The sequence below is a fragment of the Cornus florida genome, unplaced genomic scaffold (genome assembly GCF_030987335.1).
Source record: "Cornus florida cultivar Cherokee Brave unplaced genomic scaffold, ASM3098733v1 CherokeeBrave_3.0.0_Hap2_Chr09, whole genome shotgun sequence".
Taxonomy (NCBI): domain Eukaryota; kingdom Viridiplantae; phylum Streptophyta; class Magnoliopsida; order Cornales; family Cornaceae; genus Cornus; species Cornus florida.
Genome location: NW_026775579.1, coordinates 31382207 through 31404095, shown reverse-complemented (window position 1 = coordinate 31404095; position 21889 = coordinate 31382207). Strand labels below are relative to the sequence as shown.

General features: G+C 38.4%; 2 protein-coding genes across 2 annotated transcripts; both read right to left on the bottom strand.

Moving 5' to 3' along the window:
- Positions 1-10471: 10471 nt before the first annotated feature.
- LOC132272456 (uncharacterized) lies at positions 10472-11368 on the bottom strand. The gene has a single exon (XM_059773603.1). The coding sequence runs from the start codon at positions 11366-11368 to the stop codon at positions 10472-10474; it is 897 nt and encodes a 298-aa protein (XP_059629586.1).
- Positions 11369-11628: 260 nt separating this feature from the next.
- On the bottom strand, positions 11629-12795 carry LOC132272455 (uncharacterized). The gene has a single exon (XM_059773602.1). It carries the CDS (start codon positions 12793-12795, stop codon positions 11629-11631), a length of 1167 nt encoding a protein of 388 aa, XP_059629585.1.
- Between the last annotated feature and the right edge of the window lie 9094 nt (positions 12796-21889).

The following is a 21889-nucleotide window of genomic DNA, read 5'->3' as shown; positions in this document are numbered from 1 at the left end:
AGTGATCAAAATAGTGGTTGGTGGTTGAATTACACTAAGATGCAATTTAAACTAAAGTAAGCAATAATGCAATAAGGAGAATAAAAGAGAAAGAGATCATGGGGTTTAGAGATCACCACTAAGCATACATTTCTACACCTTTAATGAATGATTAATGAGGGGAAAAACATGTATTGCAACAAAGAGTGTGTGTGTGGTTGTTTCAATAAGCATGGATGACAAATTAAGCATATATTGTCTAAGCAACATGGTGGATAGCACAACATATCAAATTAAGGTTTTCTTTATAATATTACTATTTGTCCTAGTGTGTGTTTATATATAGAGAAAAATACAATTCAAAAATTAAACAAAAAAAAATGTAACCTAAATAAATAGAGATGGAAAACTAAATGATAAGCTATGGTGGAAATAGAAGAGGTAAAGAAAAAACATTGCTAGAGAATCAGTTTTTCTTCAAATATAATTGTATTAATTTTTCAAAACGGTCATGGTATGTTCGGTTACACAGAATTGGAATTCTGAAATTGAAATGTATGGAATTTTAAAAAAATTATAATTAAGAAACCAACAATTTTTCAAATTCCATAAATTTCAATTCCAAGGCTCTAATTCCATGCAGCCGAATTAATCCCTTCTTTAAGCTCACAACCAAACACATCACAAGGTTAGAGATATATGTTACTTGCTTTCATAAGTATGGAACATCAACAAGTAGCATGGATTGTCCTCCCATTTAACAACTACACTACAACTAAGCTAATGACATGAAATTAAACTAATTAAACTAAGGGAGAGGTACAATCCATCAAGAAATAAGTATGAACCATCAAATAAACCATAAAAACATGCCATTAAGCACTATGTCTTGACAATCTCTAGATCTATAGCATTAATACACATAGACATGCATCAATAACACAAGAAATAGAGACAAACACATGAACATCTATTCTAGCATACATAGACATATGGATAAAATGAAATGATCATTTGGAAGCATTAAACCATACAAATCATTGAATAAACAAGATAACTATATATATGAAATTGTCAAAACATGTATTACAATACAAATCCCCTCAAAAATACATAAATCAAGAAGTAGAAAGCATGCTTAGGGCTAACTCTAGCCCCAAGAGGATGTCTAGCCACTCATGGATGATTTCCTCCAACCCTCAAAGGCAAGCTCCACGGAAGAAATCTGCTCATTGGTTGATGAAGAGTCTCTATTGGTGTCTCTAGCCTCCTCCTCTCCTTTTCTCCCTCACTGAGTATTATCTTCTCTAACTATGTCTCTATGTGTAAAAGTGGCTCATATTCCTTATATAGGTAGGTAAAAAATCACCCTAAATGAGCTGGGCTCGTACACCAATAATAATCTAATGATTGGATATAAGACAACTTTTAATGAGCTAGAATTTGGATTTTCTGGGGATTTGGGAAGTTCGATCGATCGAACTTATGGTGAGATCGATCGAATATGGCTGAGATCTATCGAATTGAAGCTGGATCGATCGTCAATGGCGGGGCCTTTTTATATAAAAATAAATCTGAGATATTTTGAAGATATTTTTAGGAAAAGGACGAAAGTGGTTGGTAGGGTGGTACAGCTGGATAAAATCTGGCATGTGGATAAGGACAAAAAAGTTCGATCGATTAGAGAATGATGTTGGATCCATTGAACTTTTGGGATCTCTAAAAATGACATCATGGCCTGGATCTATCTTGAAGTGCTGAGATCGATGAAAGTTGGATCGATCAAACTTTTCTTGAGATCGATCGAAGTTGCTGAAATTCGACCTTTTGCTTTTTTTTACTCTACTTTGCTCCTTTCTTTGATTCATCCCAGAATTGCTTCATTTATGCTCTTATTTGGCTGAGTTAGCTTATTTTGGCGATAAGTACCTGAAAAAGGAAATAACACGAAATCAATACAAAACGGGAAAATAAGATAGATAAAGGTCCTAGAATACCTAAGCTTAAGGGGTTTAAATTTGCACTTTTTAGCGCTCATCATGTTTGTTCTTGATTGTCTAGGTGCTTGGAGCAAGGAAAGCAAAGCAAAAGGGACTGCAAAGCAAAAAAGCAAGCTAAGCTAAGTAAAAAGCATAAAAAGCTAAAAATAAAAAAATTGTAAAGAAAAGCAAGGCAAAAAGCTTAAAAATCTTTTGAAGTTGTTTTAGGACCATTTGTGAGCAATTGATAAGCGCCGAATATTACATATTCAAGTGCCCTTACTTGCATTAGTTAAGTCTATTAATGGAGTATAATGTACAGTTTAACTTCATTTGTATATTTCTGTCTTGTTTCAGGTCGGTTTCCCCAAATATGATTAAAGAAGCAGTTTTGGCAATCTCTTGTTGAAATCGGTGCGCTGTTGTCGGGGAGCCATCTTTTGGACCAAACCTCTTGAGTCATTGTATGGTTGAAGTTCGAGGCATAATGCTTATAATGGAAGCCGCGTCAACGGATTGGCGCAGAGGGGTTCACGAGAAGTTTTGTTCATGTATTGCAGCCACAAGGCCCTGCGGGCCCCTGCCGAGCTTCCACGGGCGCCCGCCAAACATGCCAGTAGTCATCTTCGAAGATGCAAGCACCCGTAGGCGCCCGCCATCACCCCGTGGGCGCCCGCCGATCTGCAGAAAGCAGTTTAACTGCTCCTAATTTTGTGCTGCATTTGGTCCCTTTATCATTTTTGTGTGGTCCATTTAATAACCCGGATTTTTCGGATAAAATTTTTTCCGTTGTCTTTGGCCTTCTGAGCTTTGTTTCGTGTCGCTTAGTGTCATCTTGAGTGCTCTGGAGTGATTTTCGAGACTCTTTTCTATGGATTGACAACTTCCTTTGAGGATCGAGTCAGTTCCGCATTTTTCGTTTTTTGACACTATTCATTTTTTGTCTTTTCCCTATTTTGTCTTTTTCCCTATTTCGTCCTTTACTCGTTGTCACTTTGTTTCCGTAACCACTCTTCTTGTGTTCGGAGTTAGGTTTTGACTTTACGTTTCTTCATCTTGAGTGGTTTCCATGAAATACATATCTTCACTTTTGCAAGAAAGTATTCTGGTTGCTCCCGGTGCCCATAGGGGCATGTATGCATAAATCTTTGGAATTAATTTCATTTCTTGGGGTGTTTTTCATAAATATCTTTTGAAGATATTTTATTTCAAGGGTTTGAAGAAAATATTTTTGGAAGATAATTTCATTCTGGGCCATAAGTGTAGTTTTCACTTTTTGTAGGGGCCATTGTGCAATTAATGAAAGTTATTGCAAAATATCTCATCTGGAGCCTGGATCCTCATACGGGATTCATTTTCACTTTTTGTTGACTCGTAAATTCATAGAATTTCCTTCTGGTCATTTTTCTCCAGTTTTAGGGTTTTTAGCCCCGGTTTGTGCCAATCTTGTTTTGGGCATAACTTTCTGCTCGGGACTCTGTTTTCAATGTTGTTTATTCCGCTATTAATATTTTCTCATTTTGAATCTTTTTTGTTCACAAAGTTTTTCCATTTGAGCGCGTCTGCTCAAATTTTACTTTTTCAGACCCGACGGGGCTCGTTCGGGGCACTTTTTGAGATTTCTATAAAAAGGGGGTTAGATATTTCATTTTTCAGCTTCTCCTCTCTTCAAGCACGACCTGGAGCTCCCATGGCAGTCCAAGGGGTGCTGCCATCTTCTCTCTCCTCTTTTGGTTCACTTTTCCTTGATGGAAAGTCTTCGGCCTTAACGTTTGTTGTTCACCTCGCCGTACTCTATCTTTCACCCTTATTGGAACCCATTTTTAGCCAAATTTTGAGTTTGGTGTTGAGCTCAAGTTGTGATTTTCATGGGGCTTCTTGGGGGTTCATGTTGATCGTGTTGTCCCCGACAAAACCTAGAAGTTTCGTTGGATTCGGAGCCATTTCATTTTGGTGGGGATTTGAGATTTCATCTCAAATGGAGGTAGGGAATGTTTTAGGATTGTTTGTGTGTTGTATTAAGTGTTTTCCATGATTATACAACTCATATGTATGCCTTGTATCAAATCTAGAAAGTTAGTATTATTTATTTCTTTGTGTAAGATTTAAATTTCAAGGATGTGTATAGCTTAGATTTGAATTGTGGCATGATAATAAATTAAGCTTTAATATGTTTGTTAACATATATTAAATAGGGTTTATTTGAATAAGAGTTGAGCTTTTTATTTAATATTTTTATTTTGTGAAAGATAAATTTCCATGGCCGTACCTTGCATGAAATGAACTTGTAGTATGCTTTTAAATTAAGTTTAAGCATGTTTGTTAACATACTTTAATTTGAGAGCATTTGGACAAGTATGAAAATCTAGAGATTTTAACTTAAATAATTAATTAAAATCTATTTAATGGTTCCCTAGGCCTAGTTAAGCTTTTAACTTGATAATCATGAGGACTAGGACTTGTCTACTAGTATGTATTAAATTGGGACCATTTGAAGTTGCTTGAAATTTAGAAGTTTAATTATCATGATATAATTAAATTCTACCTTGTTGTACCATTGTCCTATTTGAGATTTTAGTGAATATATGTGGATACCATGATATGTTGTATAACATATTTTAATTAGGGACCATTTGGTTGAGATATGAAGCTTAGGGAAATTAATTTGGTTATTTGATAAATTTTCGTCACTATTGCATTAATGATTTGATCATGTATTTGACAATGGTTGTATGTTTAAAGCATGATTTTTGACTTGTAATGGATTCATGAATTTGTGATTTCAATATTAGATTATATTGCCATAGCGTGTAACGAATTGCACACTGAAGATTCGACATGTGATGTTATATAGCGCGTAACGAATCACGCTCTGAAGATTCGACATTTGTCATCCTATAGTAGTTGTGGATTTAGAGCATGTAATGTGTGGTTACAAACTACTTGTGCATGGGATGTGGTTTCGTATATATATAAGTTGTTAACTTTTTTATTTTGGAGTCACTTGGGACATGGTTACTATGATATGGCTAAAGTTCGGCTTTAGTGCGGGAGGTATGAGTTCTCTCCAATTTAGATAGTGTGCACTTAAGGTGGTTTTCCCTATGGGTTAGTGCCCAGAACAACCATTGATCTCGGCAGAATTCCGAGTCTAGATGTCCAAGTCTTCCATTATTTATTTTCGCATTCAATTCCAAGTTAGCAATCATGTTTATATTGTAACTTGTGGTTTTGGTTATCGGCGATTTTGATGTTGTTAAGTACATCCATGCTTTATGATCTTTGTAGATTTTGATGTTGCCAAGTACATCCATATTTTATGATTTTAATAAATCATTTTAATGTTGTTAAGTACATTCATGTTCATGATTTTTAATAAATCACTGTGAGCTTTTAATGTTGTTAAGTACATTCTTGTTTTATGATTTTGATGAATCATTATAAGCTTTTGATGTTGTCAAGTACATTCATGTTGTGTTGTTCAAATGTAAATTAGGAATGATCCTATAGATTCATTTGGAACATAGACGTTAGGTGGCACGATCACTTATGTCGTTTTCGTTCTTTAGATTTCAAATTGATGACTTTGAGAATCTATGTTTGTTGCTTGGTGTAAGCATGCTCCTATGTTGTTGCTATGTGTAAGCAAGACCCTATGTTGCTAAAATTGCATGAATAAGGTGATTGATGCTAGAAATGATCTTAGGTAGCTAGGATGTTCCTTGAGTCTCACTTTTGACATAGACGTTAGGTGGAATGAACCACAATAATTAATCATGCAAACTTGTAAAACGTAGGTCGATGCATGCTCATTTCCTATGAGTAGCTTTATGTTACTCACCCCTATGATACTGGGGCATATTTCAGGTACAGGATTCAAGGTTAGAGATTCTGGATGATTTGGGAACTTGAAGGGTTCAATTCTTGTGAAGGTTAGCTTGAAAAGCCATTTGTAACCTTATATGTCAAATGTGTATATTTGCTTCTATACTTGTAACGTGTGCCTTAGAACACTTTTTGATTCTCATTTTATGTATGTGACATGAAGCCAATGGCCAAACTCCTTTTGAAATTACATTTATGTCATGGATGTTAATTTTTGCCTTCAATGAGGAAAACCATGTGTTTTAGTATGCTATTTTGCACCTAAGCGTGCATTATGTATGAACTTCTTCCATTAGCATTCATTTAACAATGCATGAAGTGTGGCCAAGGGCCAAACGGCATTTCAAAATCATTTTATGATTTGAAGTTTCAAGTTTTCATTCCAGCTTCATTTTGTCATTTTGGCCGTTGGGGGGTCGAATTTTGCATCGGCTATGTTTTTAAGCCATGGACCATTGTAGCGCATCTAAATAGGTAAGTTACATTTGCATGCATAGTCGTTTCTGGGCAAAACCTCATCGTTTGTATTTTGAGCCTCCAACGGACTCATTTTGCGTTTTTGTTGCATATTCTGACCTAAGGGTATTTTGGGAATTTCCTTTGGGAAATAAATTCTGTTCTTCATAGGATTGAATAGACAATGTGATTTTAGGGGGGGTTTCTTCTTCGTGTTTTTTCAGAAAATTTCATCTTGGCATCGAAAATCGCATCCGAAGTTCAGCTTCTGTTTTTCAATTTAGCAGCTTTTTGGACCCTCTGGACAAGTTTTCTTGGGAGGGCATTTTGGGCATTTTACATTGCATATTTTTCGATTTTCCTCACCTGACACATAGAAAACTCAATTTTTGAGGGGGGTTTCTTCTTTGAGTTTTTCCAGAAAATGTCATCTTGGTCCTTAAATTTCCATTTTTCTGGAAAAACCTCTGCTGCCAGGTTTTTGGACTGCCCATTCTACCTCCTTCACATGTAAACAGTTACGAGGGGTTTTGTAACCGGTTACATGTGCTTGGGCAGTGTATTTCTTGTGATTTTTGGCCTCCTAACCGGTTAGATGTTCTTGGTTACCATCTTTTTGACCGCTTTGCCCCTTCTCCTTCCGTTAGCCATATCTTCTTCATCCAGACTCCGAATCAAGCGATTTTTAAGTCTAAGTTCATTGATTTTTCGTTGTCTTTCCAATGGTGTGCTTAGTGGCACCCACTTTTAGGCTGGAAATGATGATTTTTCCCCTAGGTGCATTCTTGTCCGTTTTTGAAATGTTGTTTCTGCATTTGATTCCTTTGGGTCCCGTGACCTCGTTGAGGGTCATAATGGTGTCTTAAAGCCATGTTGTATCTCTAGAGACCATTGTTTTATCTTTTCCTTCCGAATTTTGGATCCGTTATTGGATCATCTCTCAGTTCATCACTAACGCACCGGGTTGAAAAACTTGGGCCGTCATAGTCCAGCTTCATCCTGGGGAGTTAGAGCTCGAAAAGGGGGGAAAAAGGAGAATAATTTAGACTTGAGAAGGGGGGAGGCTTATAAAAATTTCATATCACACATTTTAGCTAAGTTTTAGAGAGAGAAAGGAGTGATCTTGAGGGTTTTGGTTGCTAGCTTGCTTGAGCACGAAAATAGAGGGTGGATTTGCTTCTTTTCTTTTATTTCTTGTTCCTATGGGTAACTAAATCCTTCTCTAGGGAGGTGATGAAGCCCTCCCTTGTAAGCATGTTTTAGATTAGCTTCTATTTTGGGGATAATGATGTATAGTTTGGTCTTTTCATAATCTAGAGCATATTACTTGATGTAATGAATTTTAGTGCACACAAATGATTGTTTTAAGTTAATTATCTTATCTTAGATGGTTTCTTATCTCAATCATAATGCTTGCATTTTCATGGTGACAATGGAAATAAGATTGTGAATGGTTTTCATGGCATGTTTTTTTTTTTTTTTTTTCATAATTGTGGTTGTATAAAAGAAGAAAAAATATATACAAGAGTTACAGAGGGCATACCCTCAGAATATAAAGGCACTAATAAAGTTGGATACAAACATCCAAACTTACCAAACAGAAAGAAACCAAAAAAGAAAAAGTGGAAAAATCCATCTCCAAAACAAAACAAGAGGAAAACCACCCTAAACCAAAACTGGCTGAAAAACATAAATGACAAAGGAATAAAAAAATAGCAGAAGAAAAACTAGCTCCTTATCACAGCCATTCAACTCAGCAAACTGATAAAAGATAATTCACCAAATCAAACAGGTAGGTCAGAGAGAAGGATACTATGAATATCCAACACCTCTAACAACAAAGTCTTTGCCACAATCAATGGATCAGTAGCAGTACCATACAATCTAGCATTTCTCTCATTCCAAATTCCCCAAAGCATAGCAGGAAACAATGTTTTATGAAATCCCACAGTTGCAACAACCTGAAACCAGTTGAACAGATCAGCTAAAGACACGACTTCAGCAAACTGATGCATATTCCACTTCAGAATCTCTCCCAGCCAGCTCCAAAAATCTTTAGAAAATGTACAAGAAATAAATATATGGTCTGTTGTATCAATAGCACTCTGACACAATGAGCATCTAGACACCAAACATAACTTCCTTCTTTGGAGATTCACCATAGAAGGAATTTTGTTTAGCATCACAAAAACTACAGTTACAGACCATCTAGGTGTCGCTTTGCCCCAACAGAACTTGTACTAGTTGACTTCCTTTGCCTAAAATCTACAAATTTTCCAAGCTTCCTTATATGAGAACTTACCATTATTCCACAGAAGCTTGTCAGCCGAAGTGTGAATAGGTTGCAACACAAGATATTCCCTCAGCTGCTGTAATTCTTGTCCCTGTAGGAGATTTAAATCCCAGCTACCATTCACCATTAGAATATCCAAATTAGCATTTCTAGGAACATTTAAAGATCTAAAAATCCTATGTCCAAATTTATTTGCCATTGTCAAACCATCACACCAAGGATCTTGAAGAGAAACTGATTTTTCATCCCCTATATGAATTTCAACATGTTGTAACATACTATCTCTTGTCTCCACAACAGATTTCCATATGACAGAGTGAGTTACCTTAGTAATAGCAGTCCAAAAAGTGGAGTGAGGAGTATACTTGTTTTTAAACCATGAAACCCAGAGCCTATCCTTACTTGTCAAAAAATCCCAAGCTAGAACAACTTTGAATGCAGATTGGATATCCACCAGCTTCCTCAAACCACAACCACCTTCAGCTTTAGATCTAGTGATCATATCCCAACTCAGGAGACGAATTTTCTTAGAATTATCAGTGCTACCCCACAAGAAATCTCTACACATCTTTTGCAACTGATTAATCACATAAATAGGGACATTAGAAATGCTACACAAGTATAGAAAAATAGGGATAACAGTGGATCTAATGAGTTCAACTCTACCAGCAACTGATAACAATTTAGTGGTCCAACACTTAATTCTATTAGAAACCCTATCAATCAATCCCTGGCAATTTGCTTTCTTCAAACCATAAGGACATAAACGAAGCCCCAAGTACATAATTGGAAAATGTTCTTCAGAGCATTTCAGAATTCTTAACATTGATAACTTCTGCCCCACAGCCTTTGAAAAAATGACACTACTCTTATGTTCACTGACTTGTAAACCTGTTAAATTCTCAAATTTCTTGAACAAACCTACAAGAACTTTAGCATTTGAAATAGAAGCTTTGTAGGTAATCAACAAATCATCAGCAAAAAATACATGACTTAACACAGGATAAACCTTAGCTGCAGCATGAGTAACAGAGAGCTCCTTTTTGTGGACGGCAGAATTGATAATGGAGGTAAGGTGTTCTATAATTAAGGTAAAAAGCAGAGGAGACAATGGACAGCCTTGTCTAAAACCCCTCCCTGGTTAGAAGAACCCTTGGGGAGAACCATTAATCAGAACAGAATATTTAGTAGATACAAGGATGGAAGAAATCCATTTAATCCACACATTACTGAATCTATAACCTTTGAGGATCCTAAGCAAAAAATCCCAAGAAACAGAATCATAAGCTTTCTTAATATCCACCTTTACAGCCATAGATGCATGCCTTCGACCCTTAAAATCCCTGACCATTTCATGAGCCAATATCAAAGCATCTTGAATTTTCCTTCCTTGAACAAAAGCATTTTGTTCAGGGCCAATCAATGAATTTAACACCCTTGCCAATCTATTGGCCATAATTTTAGTAATTACTTTATATAACAGGTTACAAAGTGCAATAGGTCTAAAATCCCCCATTTTTTTTGCATTTCCCACCTTAGGAATAAGAGTAAGAAAGCAGCTACTAACCCCCATAGGCATACCACTGGATGAGAAAAAATGTTGAACTGCAGCAACCACTTCCTTGCCTACCACAGACCAAAAAGTTTGATAAAAGCAAGCTGGGAATCCATCTGGACCAGGCGATTTATCAGGGTTAAAACCCATGACAACCCCTTTGATTTCTTCTTCACTCACCAGACCATCCAACCCTTCCACCTCTTCTACACTCAGCTGCTTAACAGGTAAATCAAACTCTTGTAAGCTGGCATCTCTCTTTTCAAACAATTTTTTATAAAAATCCACAAACCAGGTTCTGATCTGCCCCATATCCTCTGTGGTTTATCCGCTGTCATTCTTAACTAAGGTAATAGCATTGAAATTTCTATGTTGCTTCATTTTATTATAAAAATAGGAAGTGCACCTGTCGGTATCCTTAAGCCAGAGAATTCTGGATTTCTGTGAAACCAACACCTCTTGATCCACCACAGCAGCTTGATAATCCAATCTAGCTTCTTGTTCAACTTGGAAATTATTTTCAGAAGGATCCCTCAAAAGTTCCAACTGCACTTCATCCAAATGATGCTTAGACTTAATTAGTTTTTCACCAATATTACCAAAGCAATTTTTATTCCAATCCTTAAGTGCTTTCTTAACTAATCTCAATTTCTGCAAAAGAACATGTATAGGATTACCAGAGATTTCATTGTCCCATGCTTTCTTCACAAGAGATTGGACACATCCTTGTAGACACCACACCTTCAACATTTTAAAAGGCTTAGGTCCAGCAGCAAACTCCATTAAAATGTGAATAGACATACCATAGTGATCTGAGCAAGCAGCTGATGTATATAGAACTTTAGTACCAGGCAAACTATATATCCACCTCTCATTCAAGAAAACCCTATCCAATTTCACAAAAATTCTCCTAAGAAAAACCTGTCTGTTACACCATGACCATTCTCCATTTGTAGGATGAACCTCACTTAACCCAGCTTTATGAAGACAATCATTAAAATCATTAAGAATTCTTTGAGGCACTTTTTTCCCCCCCTTCTTATCACTGTGAAATCTAATAGCATTCCAATCTCCTAAAGCCATCCAAGGGCCAGTAGCAAAAGTAGAGTAATGTTCCAGAAAGTTCCATAGAGCAATCCTATCTTTATCCAAATTTAGAGCATACACTGGAGAACAAAAGAAAATCTCCCTAGTCTCCAAAACTCTCACCTTAAGTAGCATACATTGAATCTGCACATCTAGCACCTGAACATCAAATAAGATTGGATTCCACCCCACCCAAATCCTACCATAATCATGAGCATCATAATTATGAACCTAATCCCAACTATTCTTGATTCTTCGAGAAATAGAAACAAAAGCACATTTCTGAACTTTAGTTTCCACAAAACAGACAAATTGAGAAGCTTCTTTAGAAATCCAATGAGCAACCTCTCTCTGTCTTCTAGGTTTGTTTAAGCCTCTAACATTCCAGAACACAATCATTTGGAGGTTAAATTCGGGGCAGGAACCCCTCCATGACTTCTAGTAACTCGATTAGAGGCTGATACAGCTCTATACCTAGATTTTTTACTTATCCCCCCTTCACTTTGAGAAGGGGTAACAAGTGTCTCTGTAGCTTCCATCTTTCTGTCAGTAGCCTTTGCAGTAATATGAGATTTGTTACTATCAGCATCTGTACCTACAGGAGCCAAATTACTTAAGTCCCTACCAAGTTCAGTGATTGAATCCACCTGTAGTTTACTATTTTCAACTGGCACACTAGCACCAACTTCCATAATATGAGTATCTCCCTCACTAATTACCCTTGTATCAATACTCTCCACAATAATGGTGACCTGCTCAACAACAACAGGAATAGTATCATGTTTGATCATGTTATCTATCTCTCCTTGAAGCAAATCTACTTGATTGACATGATCCTCTCCTTCACCAATCTCTTTAACAACCACCTGATCTAATAATGCAAAGGAGTTATGGGTAACCACCTGAGAACTTTGGATCGGTCTCACAGGTAATTCAACAGATACTTGTTGCGTATCTTCAAACTCTACCATTTTCCCTTTTTGTTTAACAATCCATTTATCTACCATTTGTTTCTTAGGCTTTTCCTGTTCTAAAACTCTTTGAGGACATCTCGCAGCAACATGATCAACACGTTTACATAAGGAACAAATAATAGGCTTCCATTCATACTCAATAAAAACTGCACAATCTTCTCTATGAATATCAACTACCAAATTCTCTGGCAGCTCCTTACACACATCAGCCTCCACCATAACCCTCACAAACTGACTTTTATCTCGGTGTAAAGATGGATCATCCATATAAATTGGTGTTGAGAAAATTGAACATACCTTCGAGATTGAAGTAGAGTTACGGCAATGCATAAGAAGATCATACACTCGAATCCATAGTGGCAACGTATCAAAATCTTCTCTCTGAAGAACAACATTCTTACTCCATTTTTTGATGATGATGGCTCGGCCTTCAAAAGTATGAATGCATGACAATACTTGTTGTACATCCATTGCGTGCTGAAATCGTACCAAAAAGAAACCATTTTTCAAGTACACCAATGTAACATCCTTAGACCAGTGCTTCTCAATGAAAGCTTTGAAATGAGGGTAGTATGGACGCTTGCCCATCACATATCCTACAACTGAGGATTTCCAATATTCTATTTCCTTTGAAACATCCTCTTTAGTGATCGTAACCTTCGAACCAATACCGGGTGTAATATAACGTAAATTAATAAAGGAGTTGGATTCACTCTCTTCAAAACAACTTCTCCATGAGTGATGAGGAGGAGTTACTGGTAGAGGAGAGGGCCGGTCCTTCACTGCCGGCGGAGGGGAGGAGGAAGAAGCCTCGTCTATCGCTTAGGTATTTCCTTTAATGGTTTATGCTTGATTCCTAGTTTCATGTGCTTTATCATTTGATTAAAGGCTTGATGATCTTTTGCTTAAGAGAGTATGCTTGATGCTACACTCTAGTTTAGGTAGTTCAAATGTATAAACTTTTGATGGATCATTCTTGTTTTTGATTTAATGAACTTCTTGATGATTATACGACAATCATGTGTTGCTATATAATTCTTGACCATTATATATTGTCGATCCCCAATTTAGTCTTTGTCTAGCATGTGTATAGGGTTGAAGGTGGATTCACTTCCCTAGTCCCTTATTGTTTATCTTTACCTTTTTACTTTAGTGTTTTATGCATTTTAATTCTTAATTTTAGTGACAAACCAACAAAACTCTACAAACCCTTTCATCATTCTAAAAATGATTCTAGATATCTTAGTTGCCATAAACTAGCAGTCCCAGTGGTTCGACTTACCCGACTAATAGTCCTATTTTACAATGATTTATGCTATTGCAAAGGTTGATGTATAATTATCATGCCAATCAATTTTTGGCGCCGTTGCCGGGGACTGCAAACGGTTTTGCAACCGAGGTTTTAGGATTACCTTTGGTTTGATTGTCAATATTATGTTTTGTGAATATTTTCTTATGTTGTTTTGATCATTGTGACATTTTAAGTGTTTGTGAGATTCTAGATATTCAAGGCTTGCTGAGGAAAGCTAGCAAATTTGTAAGTCTAGACGACTTCAGGTAAGTTTTTGAAACTCTAGTTTCAAAGTTGTGAATATCTTGCATACATTTAGTTTAGATATAGTTAAGTTATGAAGCCCTTGTCGAGGCTATTTTTGTTTTTCTATATTGCAAGCATCGGTCCTTGTCGTGGCCATTTAATTTCTGTATTGATAATTAAGGAGAAAGGGATCATCGTATGTGGAGATGATGGTGATGAATTGTTCTTTTGATTATGCTATGTGTTATTGATGTTTGGCCGTAGGTCACTTTCCTTACCAACGCTTGACTCGCCAGTTGACATAAATTCACTTGAAAGAACTCTTAGAAGAAACCTTAGGGAATCTACTAGCATAAGAGAACTTGAAACTGAATTTAACACAATGGCTGAAAATGTTGGAGATGTCAGAAATGAGGGAATCCATAATAATAGAGCTGAAATTCCAAACGTGGTTCCCATGACTCTTAGGGACCACTTCATCACTACCACTTATGCTTCTCCCTCTTGCATAGTGATGCCAAATATTGAGGCCATTTAATATGAAATCAAATCTAGCACCATCCAAATGCTTCAATCTTTTCATGGCTTTGAAAATGAGGACCCTTATAAGCACCTTGATGAATTCCTTGAAATATGCTCTACCATCAAGCTGAGGGGCTTTCTTGACAATGCTTTCCATTTGCATCTCTTCCCATTCTCCTTAAAAGAAAGGGCAAAATATTGGTTGAACTCCCTTGCTGCAAATTCTATCACTACTTAGGCTCAATTGCAACAAGAATTCCTAAAAAAATATTATCTAGTGAGTAAAACCAATTTAATGAGGCGTTCCATTCTTAGTTTTTCACAAAGCAAGGGGGAACAACTCCATGAGACTTGAGATTTCAAGACCTCTTAAGGAAATGTCCGCACCACCTAATTCCAAAATGGTAATTGGTGAAAGCCTTCTATGCTGGGTTAACTGACCCACATAGATTCATGGTTGACTCATCTTATGGAGGGATGTTCATGTCTAAAAGTGCGGATGAGGTATGGACTTTACTTGAGAATTTGAGTGAGAACTCATTGCAGCATAATTCTCGTAGTGCTCTAACCTCAACCAACATAAAAAACACCAACCCTTGTCAACCCAAAACCATGAGGGAGGAATCTTCTCAAGTGGATGCCATAGCTCATAAATTCTATCAATTGATGGCACCACATCTCTCTCCTTCCCTGTCTCAAAATTCAGCTAGTTCGATGTGTTCATCATGCACTAGTCCTTTCCATCTCTTAAAAGATTGTCCCACACAGGAACAATTTCCTAATCCCAATCAAGAGCAAGCAAATGCGATATTCTCAAGGCCTGAAAATAATCCATATTCCAATACTTACAATCCGGGATGGAGAGATCATCCGAATTTCTCGTGGAGGCAACAAGCCCTATAAAATTCGCAATTTCAAAATCAAGGGCAGCAAAATCAGCCCTCTTCTCAATTTCAAAATAGGCCATTTCAGGCCTCTTCAAGTTACTGTCCTCTTTACAATCCAAATGTCTCTACTCATCCTCCTGTGTTTCCAACCGATGAAATCTTGGCTGCAAACAAGCAAATGATGGAATCATTAAATAAGCAAATGATGGATTCCAACAAGCAACTCTTGTCATCTTTGCAGCCCACTCTCCAAACGGTTTATTCCCACACTTAGTCTATTGCTAAACTTGAGAATCAAGTGGGGCAAATAGCCGCTTCAATGAACTAACTCCTTCAAAGAGATAAAGGGAAGCTTCCTGCTCAACTATTTGAGAATCCTAGAGGGATTCATGTGATTAATGAAACCCCTCCTCTGAATAGGCCAACTCATAAACAAGTCCAAGCAATCACTACCCTTCAGAGTGGTTGAGTTGTGGACAATAAGGTTGATGGAAGCAGCAATGACAAAGTTCTTCCTCCCAAAAATCCAAATCTCCTCTCTTCTAATCCAAAGTTCACTCCTCAAAATTCAAAGTCGAATGCTGAAAATTCCAAGTTTGTCAACCCAAATGTGGAGACGTCTTATTAGCCTAAGGCTCCGTTTCCTCAACGACTCCAAGAGTCGACACATTTTGGGAATAAGAATTGTAAAATTTAAGACATGTGGGAAGTTTTCAAGCAAGTAAAGATTAACTTGCCTCTCTTGGATGCTATAAAGCAAATCCCTCCCTAGGATTTGTGCACTCAAAAGCGCACTTCCAAAAATCATTTGCCAAAGAAAGTGACATTAACTGAAAATATGAGTGCAATCATTCAACACAGTGCTCCTCCAAAGTATAAACATCCAGGTGCCCCAACTATCTCGGATGTCATTGGCGGTAAAAAGATAGAAAGGGCCCTCCTTGACTCAGGAGCTAGTGTAAATTTGATTCCATATTCAATTTACTTACAGCTTGGGTTGGGAAATCTAAAGCCAACTTCTATGGTCTTACAGCTTGCCGATAGAACGGTCAAGCACCCACGAGGCATTCATGAGGATGTCATTATCAAAGTGGAAAAATTCTACTTCTCGGTAGACTTTGTGGTTCTTGACATGGAACCGATCCATGACCCAAATAAGCATATTCCTGTGATCCTCGGTAGGCCATTTTTAGCTACGGCTAACGCTTCAATTAATTACCAAACTGGGGTGATGAACATTGCCTTTGGCAATATGCAAATCAAACTCCACATCTTCCATGCAACTCAACATCCTTTCAATAAGGATAATTGTTTTCTTATTGATGTGGTAGATAAAGTGATCGAAGAATCTCTCCCTTTCATTCTAAGCAAAGATCCTTTGGAAACTTGCATGTCTCACTTTGATTTCTCGAACTTTGATATTGATCAAGCCATCCAAGAAGTAAATTCGTTGCTTCACATAGGTGTTGTCATGGATTTTCCTCCTTGGAAGATGCCAAAAAAACCACTTCCTTAACTTTCTACTACTCCTCCGGTCCCTTCCTTGAAATCTCCACCACAACTTGAGTTAAAGCCGCTCCCGGCCCACCTTAAGTATGTATTTCTTGGTGTCAATCAAACTCTTCTGGTCATTATTGCATCGAACCTTTTACAAGACCAAGAAAATAGCCTTTTAGCGGTGCTTCAAGAGCACAAAGAAGCTATTGGCTGGGCGGTGGCTGATTTCAAAGGAATCGACCCTTCTCTTTGTATGCATCGCATCCATATGGAGGAGGATGCTAAACCTTCTAGAGAGGTGCAGCGCTGGTTAAATCCCAATATGAAGGAAGTGGTCATAAAAGAAATGATCAAACTACTAGATGCGGGAATCATCTACCCCATCTCTGATAGCAAGTGGGTAAGTCCCACTCAAGTTATTCCCAAGAAATTTGGCCTCACCGTCGTTGAAAATTCCATGAGAGAGCTTGTGCCACAACGCACCACCACCGGGTGGCGTGTGTGTATTGACTACCGGAAACTTAACTCTACTACTAGGAAGGATCATTTTCCACTCCCATTCATTGATCAAATCCTAAAGAGGTTAGCCAACCAAAGCTTCTATTGTTTCCTTGATGGTTATTCTGGCTATAACCAAGTGGCAATTGATCCACAAGATTAAGAGAAGACCACATTCACATGCCCCTTCGGAACCTTTGCATATAGACGCATGCCTTTTAGGCTACGCAATGCTCCGGCAACGTTCCAAAGATGTATGATGTCCATATTTTCGGATATGGTTGAAAAATTCTTAGAGGTGTTCATGGACTATTATTCCATCTTTGGATCCTCCTTTGACTTGTGTCTCCATAATCTATCTCTTGTACTTCAAAGGTGAAAGGAAACCAATCTCATTCTAAGTTGGGAGAAAAGTCACTTTATGGTCCAAGAAGGCATTGTTTTAGGACATGTCATTTTAAAAAGGGGGATTGAGGTTGACAAAGCCAAAGTTGAGTTAATCTCCAACCTCCCTCCTCCAAATTCTGTCCGTCAAATCCGTTCTTTTCTTGGCCATGCCGACTTCTATCGTCGCTTTATCAAAGACTTTAGCAAAATTTCTCAGCCCTTGTGTAATCTTCTTGCCAAGGATGTTTCATTCAATTTTGATGAAGCTTGAATGGAAGCTTTCGTGAAACTTCACACTCTTCTCTCATCCGCCCCAATCATGAAACTGCCTAATTGGTTTTTTCCATTTGAGATCATGTGTGATGCATCAGATTATGCATTAGGTACGATTTTGGGCCAGCGTGTGGACAAGCTTCCACATGCTATCTATTATGCGAGCAAGACTCTGTCTGATGCTCAGTTAAATTACACCACCACTCAAAAAGAGTTGTTGACCATGGTGTATGCCTTGGATAAATTCCGTTCCTATCTTCTTGGATCCAAGGTCATTATCTTTTTGGATCATACCGCTCTTAGGCATTTGCTCGCGAAAAAAAAAACAAAACCCCGCCTAATTCAATGGATACTCTTACTTCAAGAGTTTGACATTGAGATCCGGGATAAGAAGGGGACAGACAATGTTGTCGCAGACCATCTCTCTCATCTACTTATTGAAAAATCTTCTGAATTTATTGCAATCAGGGATTCTTTTTCGGATAAGCAACTATTTCAGATTTCCCATTCAAATCTCCCTTGGTTTATGGACATTGTCAACTACCTTACGGTAGGCAAAATTCCCACCAAATGGTCAAAACAAGAAAAAGACCGTTTCTTCTCCCAAGTTAAGCATTTCTTTTGGGAAGATCCGGAATTGTTCAAGTACTGCCCAGATCAAATCATCTGGAAATGCGTTCCCGACAATGAAACCACAAGTGTCCTAAATTTCTACCACACTATAGCTTGTGGGGAACACTTTAGTGCTAGAAAGACCGTTGACAAAGTCCTTCAAAGCGGATTTTATTGGCCATCCTTGTTTCAAGATGCTTACAATTTCTATAAATCTTGTGAGCGTTGCTAAAAGCTCGAATCCATGTCTAGGAGAGACATGATACCCCTCACTCCCATCCTCATTACTGAAATTTTCGACGTGTGGGGGATCAACTTCATGGGACCATTTCCATCTTCTTATGGCTATGAGTATATCCTTGTAGTGGTGGATTATGTTTCCAAAATGGGTTGACGCCGAGGCTACCAAAACTGATGATCATAAAGTCGTGATCCAGTTCATTCAATCCAACATTTTTAGTCATTTTGGTACGCTCTGAGCAATCATCAGTGACGGTAGATCTCATTTCTGAAATTGTTACCTTAAATCCGTCCTCTCCAAGTACTCTGTCATTCATAAGGTTTCCATACCTTACCATCCTCAAACGAGTGGTCAAGTGGAAGTATCTAATCTGGAGATTAAGCATATCCTAGAAAAAACGGTTCTGCTAGACTGCAAAGATTGGTCATTGAGACTAAACGATGCGCTTTGGGCTTACTGGATAGCTTATAAAACAGGAATTGGCATGTCACCATACCGACTTGTCTTTGGCAAAGCCTGTCATCTTCCAGTTGAACTAGAGCACCGTGCTTATTGGTCCATAAAAATGCTTAACTTTGATCTGAAATAAGCCGGCTATACTCGCAAATTACAGCTCAATGAGCTTGAGGAACTTCGCAATGATGCATATGAAAGTGTCAAAATCTATAAGGCAAAGACTAAAGCTTTTCATGACAAGCACATTGTCAAAAAGTCTTTTGCCCCTGGACAAAAAGTTTGGCTTTTCAATTCTAGATTGAGACTCTTTCCCGGTAAACTCCGTTCACGGTGGGATAGTCCATATGTCATCACTGTCGTCTTTCCCCATGGAGCAGTCAAGCTTCAAGATCTGGCTGATGGAACTTTATTTAAGGTTAATGGCCAACGGCTTAAGCCTTACATTGATAGCATAGTCCCTATCCGCAAAGTAGAGAAAGTCCTCTTAACGGACCCAGTCTACGAGGACTAATGTGCGATCTTACTTCGTCTAGCTATCGATGTTAAATCTAGCCCTCATCGGAAGCAATTCTTACATCCTCCAAGCTTCCTTCTCCCAAGTGCCTAGTTCTACGAAATTTCTAGGAGGTCACAAAGTTCAACCAAAATGTGCATGCTTTCGGAATTGTTCATTGGGCATCCCGGTGGTTACATTTGGTTTTCTTCATCATTTTCAGGTCTTTGTTCAACTTCTGGAAATATTCATGGTCATATGGGCATGTCTCCCGTCATGTCCAAGGTTTTTTTAGCATTTGAATCTCATGGCCGTTGCTTGTGAAGTTGTCTCGTCTAGTTAATCCTATGCGGTTCCCAAGATCTCCAACGCATTTCTGTCCTTGTTGGAAGTCCATGTGATCAAGTCCGGGCTTTGCAGGCTGAGCCTTGCTGCACAAAGCAGCTTCATAAGAGGTCCCACGGGTGCCCGCCGCGCCACTGCGGGAGCCCGCGAAACATGCCAGTATGCTAAGTAACTCCGTAGGGCCTCGTCGTTGTTCGCGGGCCTCCGTTGAAGCAAAATTCCACATTGGCACTGATTTTGAGCACAATTATGAGACTTCATGGTCAGTCTGCGAGTTGAGGGCACATGGCCTCACCTCGCTTTTCAAGCCACAGGCTCATACTTACTACCCGCGCATCGTCCGTCTGTTCTACGCCAACCTATTTCATTCCTGTGCAGAACCAGAGGTCATCAAAACCACCATTGATGACGAGGTTTTTGAATTCACCCTTGATGACCTTGCTATGGCTATGGACTGCCCATTGGAATCTCCCGTGGATGGGGCAGGCTTGCCTCTCTATGTTGCTCCTCCCGACATGACCTTGTCTGACATTGTGAGGGAGATTTGCCACGGCCAATTCACCGGCAATCGGACCACAAGCACTAATAAATCCTTCTTACCATGCCGGCTGTGGTTTCTTGATTCGGTCCTGGCTAAGAATGTCGTTCCTGTGCTAGGCCACTCCAAGCGCAAAGGGAATTTTTTGAAAGCCCTTTACACTGCTGAAAATGAGTACTGGTTTTGCGTCCCACAGCTTGTCTGGGACCAAATTCTCAAGATTTATAATGAGTTAATCTTGGTGAGGTCTAGCAGTGCCACCACCTGGGCATTTCCATTTCCTTACCTTATCACCAGGATGCTTAAAAGTGCCAAATTTAAAGAACCTCGTGGTGAGGCGAAAGAGAAGATTGTGTTTGACTTCAACCTTAGGGTTTGGAAGTCTAGCACTATGCAGCTCAAGACATCCCGTCAGGCCCGCATTGGGGGCCAGTTGGATTGGGGTGCTCCAGCACCCCCTGTGGCTCCTGCTCCACCTGTTCATGATGCCCATACGCCTTCGCCGTTAGATGTCATGACCTAAGCTGATTATCTTGCCCTCACTGCTCGTCTTGATGCATTCGACATACATTTTGGTAACATAGAGGGCGCCATTCAAAAAACTTAGGAAAGCCAGGAGGTTTTGCAGGTTTTGCTCCAGACTTTGATTGACCGAGCACCCGGTGCACATGGCGCTTCCTTCTCCACTGCGATGGTGGAGTGATTTTATGCTTTCAGTTTTATTTCCTTTTTCCCGTAGTACTATTTTAGACTTCTTTTGGGCCGTGTTTGGCATTTATTTTCCAGTTTCTTTTGAACTTATAACTACATTCCATTTTGCTTCTTTGCATGGATATTAGCTTTGAAATTTTTGGATTCATATGATTCTTACTCTGTATAGATGCTTTTGACAGGTTTTTGAATTCAAGTTTGGGGGTATGCTCATGGAATTCACGAAGTGGCCTATTTTTGCACCGCCACTCCATTCCTCCTCAACTTGGTACTATTGTTCTTGGCACTCTCCATTTTTATTTTTATTTTTCTTATCCTTTGTCTTCTCACATTAAGCACAATGTGACATTCAAGTTTGGGGGTGCATGTGCTTACATTCTTATGGTTTTTGTTCATTTTTTATGTATTTTAATTAATAAAATCATGTTGTTGGGAGCAATGATAGTGTAATTTGGAACTTTTGGAATCGAAACAAGTGTTTAATACTTTGCATATAGAAGCCAAGAGATTTTTGAAAATAAAGAAATTTTTTTAAATAAGCATGTTGATTCATATCGGTCTGTATAAGTACTTTAATTAGATTTTCGCTGGACTTCATACTCTTTTACGCTTCACATTGCACATACGCACACAGGAAACCTAATTGTGAGGTATGCAACCCAATTGACCTTGACCAGGACTCAGT

Coding starts and splice junctions, on each gene's coding strand:
- LOC132272455 (XM_059773602.1), bottom strand. CDS start 12,795: ATGGGCAAGCGTCCATACTACCCTCATTTCAAAGCTTTCATTGAGAAG.
- LOC132272456 (XM_059773603.1), bottom strand. CDS start 11,368: ATGCTACTTAAGGTGAGAGTTTTGGAGACTAGGGAGATTTTCTTTTGT.